General features: G+C 46.9%; 1 protein-coding gene across 3 annotated transcripts in view; it reads right to left on the minus strand.

Annotated features, from left to right (window-relative positions):
• GALT (galactose-1-phosphate uridylyltransferase) overlaps positions 1 to 12,274 on the minus strand; it is a 71,004-nt gene extending 58,730 nt beyond the window's left edge. Inside the window, exons 1-2 of one of the 3 annotated variants that reach the window (XM_083155445.1) lie at positions 11,908 to 12,274; positions 7,972 to 8,141 (exon numbers count right to left, since the gene is read on the minus strand). In XM_083155445.1, coding sequence (XP_083011571.1) covers positions 7,972 to 8,141; positions 11,908 to 11,953 — 216 coding nt within the window. In that variant the 5' untranslated portion in view covers positions 11,954 to 12,274. Of the gene's footprint in view, positions 1 to 7,971; positions 8,142 to 9,170; positions 9,322 to 11,907 lie in introns of those variants that run through there. The other 2 variants (XM_083155444.1, XM_083155446.1) reach the window with 2 other exon arrangements.
• Between the last annotated feature and the right edge of the window lie 104 nt (positions 12,275 to 12,378).

Raw genomic sequence — 12,378 nt, forward strand, 5'->3', positions numbered from 1 at the left:
AGAGTCCGGGGTCCCTGGTGCGAAATCACAGGGACACTCCACAGCTAGTTCCTCATTTCCCAACTCACTGAATGGGAACAGTTCTGTGATTTCTCCCTGTGTCAGTGGGGGATCTAGTTCTGTGGCTCTCTGAGGATGCATAAGCTGCAGCAGCCGACGTTCCTCTGCCTCCACCCTCTGACACTGGTCCAGCCACTCTGGAGAATTCAGCTGTCCCTGTGCCAGGGCGACCCTCTCTGCATTATCATAACAGTGCAGGAGACACTGTAACTGCTCCTGGACACTTCTCAGTTCTCCTGGACACAGGACACAGTTCCTATACACGCTGAATGCATGTAGGGGGTTCTCTTGTTGCTCATACACCCACCGAATAAGGGTTCGGTGGGAACAGCCGTCGGTGGGGAGGCTGCATCGTAGCTTCCATTCTGCAAGTAAATCCTCCAGACTCATTCTCGCTAATGGAGCTTCCCCTTCTGCATGCCGCAGTTCTCCTGTAGTGGACCCCTCGGTCATCCACCCAGGTGGCACCATCAGCTCCTCCTCCCTCTGGGTTCTCTTCATGGGCTCCTTCCCAGGACCCAGATCACCAGGTGCTGGCGCGCTGGCCTCAGCTACCTGGCTTCTCTGCATTATCTGCGACATGGAGTTACTCACTTCCATAACAAATGTTCTCCATTCCAGAGTTCCTGGCAGATTTCTCACGTCAGCATCACTTTTACACTGCACAAATTCATCTATTAGATAGGCAATTTTCTCCCCTATAGTAGCTCCAGTCCACAAGCTAGTCCACAGGCACGCTGCCTCCCAGTGCTCCCAGAAAGGCTGCATCTTTGTGGATGGACTCTTCAGGTGCCAGTCCTCAGCCCTGAGCTTCACTGCTCTAGGAGACTTGGGGCACTGCTTGCCTCTCCTCAGGCGCTTCTCTCCCATTCCTGGCACCATTCTCCAAAACGTGCTGAACAAGTAGGGCTTGGTCAGCGTCACTTGCTGGACCCCTCACTTCAGCTTCCGTTCCCGGGCCACGGCACACTCCACTGTTCCCTCGCTTGCAGGGATTGTCCCCCTGGACAAGCCGGCACTTAAGCGGAATTCTTCCCTCGCTTACTGCCCTCACACATTATCCTTTTTCTTCTCCCCGGCATCCCTGCTAGGGTTACAAGAGCTCACCTCTGTGTGGTTCTATACTACTGGTTATGGGCTATTGCGCCAACAGAACCTGGCCGTATAACGATACGGGCCCCTGGTTCTGCCTGGTCTACAGGACTGTGTGATCCCCACTGCTTGCCACCAATTGTGAGGACTCCCGGGCTCATGGGTGCATGGAGGGGCCTATCGCTCGTATCCGCCTTGAGAAAGGCAGTGTTTACAGCATTTGCACAGTCCCGGGAGAACTTCAGTTCGCGGATCACACAGTAAGGCCACAAAAGCAAGGTACAAAACGCACCTTTATTTCATATTAACAGTACATGAAAACCATAACCACACCACTAACACTACACAATACAGGTAGCCTACAATATACACAGCACACACTAACTACATCAGAACCACACAAAGGTGAACACCTCCCCTTCCCTTCCACAGACAATAGTCACCTTGGGCAGTCTCTGAGCTGAGGCTGGTGGGGCCTTGGTGAGGGGGGAATGCGGAACCCCAGCGGAGGTACGGGCTCCACTGAGCCAAGGCCGATGCCCGCTGCCGGTCCTGCAGGTGATGAATCCCAGCCGCTTGGCCTGTGGGTGCCGTCGGGGTGCTGGCACGCTGGAGGCAACCGCTGGCTGTGGTATGGGGTCCACTGCGCCAGGGCCGACTGCCCACTGCTGGTCCTGCAGGTGATGAATCCCAGCCGCTTGGCCTGTGGGTGCCGTCGGGGTGCTGGCACGCTGGATGCAACCGCTGGCTGTGGTATGGGGTCCACTGCGCCAGGGCCGACTGCCCACTGCTGAAGTTCTGGTGGGGTCTGGAGGGAACTCAGCTTCCTCCCCTGGGATCCTGCCTCGCCGGGTCAGGGATCCTGGATGGATGCAGAAAGTTTAACCCAGAGCTGTTGTTTCAGCCCATTTTATCCTTGAGTTCTGCGACCGGATTGGTTGTTGCTTGAAGCCTGAGATGTAAATGCACCTGAGTCCTGTGTAGGGATTGGCTGCTGCTGTAGCCCTGCCAAATTGCTGTTCTCTGGGACTCTCTGGCCCCCTGCTGGTCTGGTGCCGGCCAGTCTATAACAAGTCCCCGGGGAGAACAAAAGGCCAGGAACCATTGCTGATAAGGGGGCGGCCCAGGTGTGAAGTCAAAACAGACCCTGTTGTTGGTTGTGAAGTCTCAGCCTATTCAGCTTGCTGATGCTTCCTGTGAGGGGGATGAGATAGGGGGGGGTGTCGGCTGTCCGCATTTAGACAACAAGATATTACACACATGCAATAAACCATACATTACTGTGATAGAGACATATCAGGCTCAGGAGTATATGCCCTGATGGGCGCAATACTTATAAACACGCGGTACTATTTCCCATCGCAGGCAGACATCTGGTATGTAATAAAGTCCGGTCCTAGTACTATAGAACACACAGTCCTGTGGAAGGCTCTATTAGTGTGAGAGGCACGGCTCCCATGAGATGGCAGGCAGGGAATTGTATTGGGAAAATGTTGTTAATTCAGGTAAGAGAGTGTCTGGGTCTCTGGGCTATATTTAGGAATCTTGGGGTGCCTACCCCCTCATGATCCAGGTGGGGGTGCCCAGAGGGGGGATCATGACAGCTTCATTAAGGTAATCTAATGTATCTTGAAGCACAATACCCCCCCCCCCCTTTGTCTGCTTCCTTTATTGTAATTTTGGAATCTTTTTGCAATCTTCCAAGTGCTCATCTCTCCGATTTATTGAGATTATCTCTCTTGTTAGTTTTTGTGGTGGAAGAGTTGAGGCAAAGATGTTTAAAGTCCTCCATAGTTGCCTTATAAAAGGTGTCAATAGCTGTCCCTTTACAACGAATCGGATACAATTCAGATCGTAATTTGAACTTTTTTCTATCTGAATCTAAATCAAAAAGTAGCTTTTGTGAGGGACTGGAAGTGTTCTCTCTTAGAAGTTGTTCTAATTCAGCTAATGATTGATGATCTTCCTGGTCAAGTATGATAGGAAAGGAGGTGTCTTTATCTCTAGTCCGTTTCTGTTTGACAAAATGTTTCTTCCTGCACAGGGTCCTAACAAATCGATTTAATTCTATGAATAATGAGAACATATTGGGCGGTGTTGTTGGGCAGAATCCGAGGCCCTTATTTAGAATCTGTATTTCTCCCTTAGTAAGGTTTCTTGAGGAGAAATTAAAGATTTTTCTGATATGTGATCCCACTCTGTATTTTGAAGATCTTAATTTTAATTTCCTCCCCCCTCTTTCCTCTAGCTCTGAGTTTCTTCTCTTTTCATGGGGGTTTCTGAGCATTGTGTCTCTGTCCCAGTGGGATTCTCTCTGCGTGTTCCTGTGAACCTGTTGGTCTAAAAAAACAACCTCAGAGGAATTTTCTTCCTAGGTATCATTTTATGGCTGATGTATTTCTGCAAGTTTACACCATCAAGCCAGTGTCTGGTCTCTTGTTTCAACAAATCTTCCAGATTTTCAAAATTTCCTTTAAGATCATTTTCAGTTATAATTTCTCTTTCCCTTGGATTATCCCATTGTGAAAAATAGGTCTGCCTCCTATTGATACGTTCTTTAAAATTGGCAAAACACCCCATGTTTGCTGCCCGTTTGAGACTAAGAAGAAAGGAAGGGAGGGTATACTGGAGATTATGTGGCTCAGTAGAACAGGCGCCTAGCGGGGTGCTGTGTCAAGCTGCTTCAACGAAAAAGGGGTGTCACCCCCTTAAGGTGTATAAACAAGAAGAAAAAATTATTGGGTGGAGCGCTGAGTGGATCAATTGGATAGTACAATAAAAAATTATTTATAAAAAAATGAACATGAGTAATAACAATTTATAATATTAAAATAGATTCCATGTGTATCAATACAGTAAAAGGGAAAAGAAGGTATATATTGTATTACTGGAGTTCTGCACATTTGTGCTGCTCCTGTGGCGATAATCTGCTTATTGTTCCGCTGGGTTTGAAGCCACAAACGGATTGGAAGAGTCACATACCGTGCCGGATATAGGAATACCGCTGGAGGAAGATCTTGTCCTCAGATGTAGACATGTCCTCAGGATAATGCGATATTGTAATCCACAAAGGACTGATGGCAATGTCCCATATGGCAGTGCAAAATCCGGGTGACTTCCAAAAGTGCGGTCCCAGAATGAGCAAGGAGCATTGTGTAGCAGTGAGTCCAGTAACCTTCAGAGTCCAATGGTTAGATGAAGAAAGTGCTGCCTAACATGTTTCGTCGTACACATGGTACAGTACACATTACACACACTGTACAGTACACATTACACTCACACACGGTACAGTACACATTACACACACACAATGTACAGTACACATTACACTCACATGGTACAGTACACATTACACTCACATGGTACAGTACACATTACACTCACATGGTACAGTACACATTACACTCACACGCATGGCACAGTACACATTAAACTCACACGCGGTACAGTACACATTACACTCACACATGGTACAGTACACATTTCAAGCACACACTGTACAGTACACATGACACACACACAAGGTACAGTACACATTACAGTACACACACACAGGATACATTACACACAATGTACAGTAAACATTACACTCACACACGGTACAGTACACATTACAAGCACACACTGTACAGTACACATTACAAGAACACACTGTACAGGATACATTACACACACAATGTACAGTACACATTACACACACACACGGTTCATGGTATAGTAGATATTACATACACATGGTACACATTACACACACGGTTCAGTATACATTACATACACACTGTACAGTATACATTACACGCACAGTACAGTAGACATTACATACACACGGTACAGTATACATTACACGCACAGTACAGTAGACATTACATACACACGGTACAGTATACATTACATATACACGGTACAGTAGACATTACACACACACGGTACACAATACACACACAAGGTACAGTACACATTACAAGCACACACTGTACAGTACACATTACACACAGGATACATTACACACAATGTACAGTACACATTACACGCACACACGGTACAATACACATTACACACACACGTACAGGATGCATTACACACACAATGTACACTACATATTACACACACAAGGTACAGTACACATTACACTCACACACGGTACAGTACAGTACACACACGGTTCATGGTACAGTAGATATTACATACACATTACACACACGGTTCAGTATACATTACATATACACTGTACAGTATACATTACACGCACAGTACAGTAGACATTACATACACATGGTACAGTATACATTACATATACACGGTACAGTATACATTACATATACACTGTACAGTAGACATTACACGCACAATACAGTAGACATTACATACACACAGTACAGTATACATTACATATACACGGTACAGTATACATTACATATACACTGTACAGTAGACATTACACACACACACACAATGTACAGTACACATTACAAGCACACACGGTACAGTACACATTACACTCACACACGGTACAGTACACATTACACACAGGGGGTTATTCTAGTTCACTCGCAAAGGTACAATCACTGTCTTATGGACAAAACCATATGCACTGCAGGTGAGGCAGATGTAACATGCGCAGAGAGATTAGATTTGGGTGGGGTTTGTACTTCAAACTGATATCTATATTGCAGTGTAAAAATAAAGCAGACAGTATTTTCCCTGCGCAGAAACAATAAAACACCCAAATGTAACTCTCTCTGCACGTTACATCAGCCCCGCCTGCAGTGCACATGGTTTTGTCAATAAGAGAGTGATTGTGCCTTTCCGAGTGAACTAGAATAACCCCCACAGTACAGTACACACACACACACGGTTCAGTAGATATTACACACAAATGGGACACATTACACACACAGTTCAGTATACATTACATGTACACTGTACAGTATACATTACACGCACAGTACAGTAGACATTACATACACATTACACACGGTACAGTATACATTACATATACACTGTACACATTACAGTATGCATTACATATACACTGTACAGTAGACATTACATACACACGGTACAGTAGACATTGCACACACACACACGTACAGTAGACATTACATACACACGGTATATTATATACAAACTGTACAGTATACATTACACACACGATACAGTAGACATTACATACACATGGTATACATTACACACACACGTACAGGATACAATACACACACGTACAGTAGACATTACATACACGTGGTATATTATAGATTATATATACACTGTACATTATACGCACCGTACAGTAGACATTACACACACACGGTACATTATACATTACACGCACCGTACAGTAGACATTACATACACACGGTACAGTATACATTACACGCACGGTACACATCACACACACGGTACACATCACACACACGGTACACATCACACACACGATACAGTTTACATTACACGCACGGTACACATTACACACACACGTACAGTAGACATTACATACACACGGTACAGTATACATTATATATACACACTGTACAGTATACATTACACGCATGATACAGTAGACATTACATACACATTGTGTACATTACATACACACGGTATATTATACATTATATATACACTGTACATGATACATTACACGCACGATACAGTAGACATTACACACACACGGTACAGTATACATTACACACACCGTACAGTATACATTACATACACACGGTATATTATACATTATATATACACTGTACAGTATACATTACACACACCATACAGTATACATTACATACACACGGTATATTATACATTATATATACACTGTACAGTATACATTACACGCACGGTACAGTATACATTACATAAACAAAGTATACATTACACACACGGTACAGTAGAAATTACATACACAGTACATTATATATACACGGTACAGTATACATTAAATGCACGGTACAGTAGACATTACACCATACCTCCCAACTTGTGTCCGGATGAAATAGGGACACTCGCGCGGCGAAGCCACGCGAGCGCCCGAAAAGGGGGCGGGACGTATGCAAATGAGGGCGCGGTTTATGCTAATTAGCCGCAACCTCATTTTCATACGAGAATAGACGCTGTGCGCATGCGCACAGCGTCTATTCTACTAGATTGGGGGGTCTCCCAACTGCCACCCCCCGCAGCGGGACAATGCCTGCCGCGGGTGGGACAGCGGGACAGGACCCGAAAATCGGGACTGTCCCTCTAAAATCGTGACAGTTGGGAGGTATGTTACACGCACGGTACAGTATACATTACACACACACATGGGTACAGTATACATTACATATACACGTTACACATTACACACACACGGTACACATTACACACACATGGGTACAGTATACATTACACACACGGTACAGTACACATTACACACACATGGGTACAGTATACATTACACACACGGTACAGTACACATTACACACACATGGGTACAGTATACATTACACACACGGTACAGTACACATTACACACACAGGGTACAGGATACATTACACACACGGTACAGTACACATTACACACACAGGGTACAGGATACATTACACACACACGGTAAAGTTCACATTACACACACAGGGTACATTACACATTACATATACACGGTACACATTACACACACATGGTACAGGATACATTACACACACAGGGTACATTACACATTACACACACATGGTACAGGATACATTACACACACAGGGTACATTACACATTACATATACACGGTACACATTACACACACACGGTACTGTATACATTACATATACACGGTACAGTACACAGTACCTGCCCTCCAGCTCTCCGGGCTCCTGGGCACAGCGGGTTCTTCTCATCATGTCTGGGGATATTTTCCTCTGGAGGTTTCTCTAGTTGCCCCTGCCAGGGACGCCGCATCCGGTGGGCAGACACCAGGACCCAGTCATCGTGCAGGGGGTTATACCGGATGTGCTGGTGCTCTAACCAGGGAACAGCAATAACAGTACCAGTTTCAGCACTGACAGACACAATACTAATGTACTGATCATATACATCTGTGACCTCTAGGGGGAAATGTAACAGGATGAGAGAATCAGAAAGTCAGACATTTGGGAAGAAATCTCCAGGTTTTTATTTTTAAAGCAGCAATCATTTACACTGCAATATCAAAATGGTATTACACCCTAGGGTCTGCTTGTCCAGCATCACGTGACCTCTAGTGTCTGCCTGTCCAGCATCATATCAGGGCTTACCTGTATCCACCGGACATAATGTGACCTATAAGCACCACTAGGGGGCATAATGTGACCTAAAAGCACAACTAGGGGGCATAATATAAACCAGAGGTAACACTAGAGGGCATAATGTGAGCTATGGGCACCACTAGGGGGCATAATGTTAGCTATGGGCACCACTTTGGGGAATAATATCACCGTGAGTGAAGCGTGGCGAGTGTCCTTTTAAATCCCTTGCTCCAACCGTGCTCCTCCTCTCTCCGCCCCCTCTCCTCCCCTGTCACGTGACAAGGTCACTTAGCCCACTTAACCTAACCAATTGATGAATGGAGCCGGTCCGGCGTTCCAGGGTTAGGTCCGGTGCAGGGATTTACCCATGAACAGTAACCCTAACTATAATACACTACTGTTCAATAATGTCCTCATCATATACTAAAGCGGACATCCAATCATTATAGCAGGAAACATCAGTATCACTCGTACATTATACACCTGGGTGAAATACAAGTGCATACAGGATAGATAGATAGATAGATAGATAGATAGATAGATAGATAGATAGATAGATAGATAGATAGATATCAGACAGACAGGTGGATAGATAGATAGATAGATAGATAGATAGATAGATATCAGACAGACAGATATCAGACAGACAGGTGGATAGATAGATAGATAGATAGATAGATAGATAGATAGATAGATAGATAGATAGACAGATATCAGACAGACAGATAGATAGATAGATAGATTACAGTACAGTGTACACCATACCACCAGGCAGAAAGGCAGTGTCACCATCTGGCTCCTCCATGCCTCTCCCCAGTACCAGGAAGTGAATGTTGTGTTCCAAGCCTCGCCCTCAGCCCCATAGCCTTACATGGGAGACGGTCATGTGACTGCTACTAGCCTGACATTGAGTATGGCAGGAGTCATGTGACTGCAGTCTTGTGATCACATGACTACAAACAGGAAGTCCTGGTGGTGTCTCCAGGCAACCAGTGTGTAACACAAGTCCTAGCAGCAGCAGTGGCCTGCCTGCCTGCCACACACAGGATCATGGCCAGTGTTCCCTGTACCCTAAGTACAGAGGTCACTGCTCATCTCCCCAGTGATTATTATTATTATTATTATTATTAATGTACAGTAAATACACTTTCCATGCCTGCTACATCCATTGATTCAAAATGATGCGATTCAGGTCATATTAGCCCAGCCCCCTCACCAGGGACCTGCAAAACCTGGTATTTGGTGCAGCGGGGAAGGGGGATGCTGGGCGATGTGGAAGAATTGCCCACCTTCCTGGGGGGGCTGTGAGGGGGCATGTATGGATTTATGTAAAATTCTGACAATTTCATGTGCATATAGTATACACAGTGTATATGCCTAAATACCCGGAACAGCCGATAGGCTCACAAAAAATCAGGGGTGCCCCCCCCCCTTTGGATGAGGTCTCCGGCAGCTGGGGGAAGTGAGCTCAACCTGAAATCACCTGTTGGATTATAATGCAATTCCAAGCCATCCCTTACCTCCCCCACCACCTGTGCCTAGTACATTAGTCATTACCCTAACCCCGGCACCCCGCCGCCTAAACCCAACTTCTATGTGTCTAACCTAACCCTCTCTCGCCCACAACCTGCCCCTAACCAACCCTCTTCAACCCCCGCAGCCCAACCCTAAACCATACCTCTCAACTCTGCCGATTACACAGGACAGTCCGCCAATATGAGACTGTCCCGTCGCAGTCGACGGCAATAGTGCAACTGTCCATCAATACTGTTAAACTATGTAATGGATGACCATCAATATTTTTACCTATCAATGGTCATCCATTTTGTTTGACTGATCAAGGAAAAAAATGATGGGGGTGGAGCTTCACAGGTGTCAGGAGGTGGAGCTATGCTTAAGCGCGGATCGCCCAGCACTCATCGCTGACACACATGCGATGCACCCGCGATCTGTGCGGACCAGTGTTCTCACCATCTGACTAGATTTATACTGCATGTATATTATGTAGTGAATCGACACCCAAAGCCGGGGGAGGGAGCTACAGGCTGGAACAGCCGCCCCTGTATGCAGGTCTTCCCCCACCTGGTTCTAGTGATTACACCCAGCCTGTGCTTAATGCCCTGGTGGTCTAGTGGAGACCCTGCCACAAGCAGCAGTGTCCATGCCAGCTTCTGCGGCCCTTTTCCCGGTGCGCAGCAGGACAGCGATTTACCTGTCCCTGTGCCCCGGCCACGCTGTCAGAGGTTACCGATGCCCGGCAATGCTAGGTGCCGGGCTCCACCTCGCCGCATACAACTCTACCACGCTGTCGTCAATGTGACTGATGGTGCAGGCAGCCCAGAAGCGGTAACGCTGCACAGTGTAAAACCTAAAAAAGAACTTCTTTGGGATTGCCTGGATTGCCTGAGGCAATCCCTGCTGAGAATAAAGGTGCTCCAGCTTCCTGCTGGCACCAACCAAAAACTGATGAGCTAGGCATGGAGGCGGGGTTATAGGGGAGAGGAGCCGTGCATCCTGGGAATCCTGAAAGCTTCGCTGATTGGTGCCACGGTCCTCTGAACCGCCTACAACCCCAGTGTCACCCCGTGGGACCATGGAACCCGAAGAAGAAACATAATTTATGAAAGTGTCACAGCGTTTATAAGAAGCCATGACGTGTTCTCCTAGGAGCAGAAACAATACTTAGACCCCTTCTACACCAAAACACCGGGTCGTACCAGGGTAATTGGACCAAGCTTCAACCCGGGTGCGACCCGGCATTTGTTACCTTTTACACTGGTCTGTCCCGACAAATTCCACCTGCACCTGCACCCCCCTCCCCCTGCACCTAGGTAAGCTGCTGGGCTGCCCCAAGCAACCATGCACCCCCCAAGGTGAATGGATGCCGCACACAGGCATCCATTCATCTCCTCCCTGCCTCTGCTGCTGTCTGCACAGTACAGCAGACAGCAGGAGGCTGTGTGCGCTCCCCGTCCAATGTGCAGATGGTGCGGTCCGGAGGTTGGGCTTCCCCCATTGATGTAAATGGAAGCTGGGTCGGATGATCCGGTGTACCCCTTACACTGCCCTCTACCCAGGTCCTGTCTGTGTTCTACCCTGGTCAGGACCTGGGTAGAAGTCCTGTGTAAAGGGACACGGGTTAACCCTGTTTATACCACCACTGACCCAGGTCCACAAGGGAAAAACCCATGTATTTGCGGTGGTGTAAAAGGGGTATTATTGAGCTATGTGCTCCTGCATAGGAAATTAATACATACAATATTATGTATTTATAAACAGGTTCTTATATAGCGCAGCAGATTCAAAGGAGACAGTGATACAACAAACAGGATATTTACAGACAAAAGGTAGGAGGGCCCTGCTCGCAAGCTTGCAATCTCAGCGTTTCCGACTTTTGAGCGTGGCTGAACGCTGTGATGAAAAAAAGGGGGCGGAGCCAGGGGCGGATCTCAACAACAACAACAAAAACCATGTAATTTCAGCAGAAGCAGAATACGCTCACCGCTGCTTGTGCCACTTCTCCCGCTGCCGCTGCTCCTGCTCTCCATGCTTCAAGCCACTGTGTAGCTGCTGTATCCAGCGCTACTCACAGAGCCCCGCTGTGGCTTTTATTTACACATGGGAGGGTAGGCAACCATGTAAAATCTACACATACAAACATACACACAGGTATGTGGGGGCACCAATACCTCACGACTGTCTCGATTTTGCGGGACCATCACTTTTTTCGTGACGCCCCTGGCCGCTAGGGCCCCCAAATTTCAAGCATGCACATCTCTAAAGCCGGGAGGTATGAATGTGTATGTAAGATGTAATTGCGGTGGTTAGGTCGATAGTCAATAGGATAAGATTGACAAAAGGTCGACACAAGAAATAGGTCCACATGCCACGGGGGGTCCCCCCCCCCCCCCCCCCCCCCCATAGTGCGCTGAGTGAGTGTAGTACAGCCGCGCTGCGGGCAGGTGGCGCTGTG

The sequence above is a fragment of the Crinia signifera genome, chromosome 1 (genome assembly GCF_055691185.1).
Source record: "Crinia signifera chromosome 1, ASM5569118v1, whole genome shotgun sequence".
Lineage (NCBI taxonomy): Eukaryota > Metazoa > Chordata > Amphibia > Anura > Myobatrachidae > Crinia > Crinia signifera.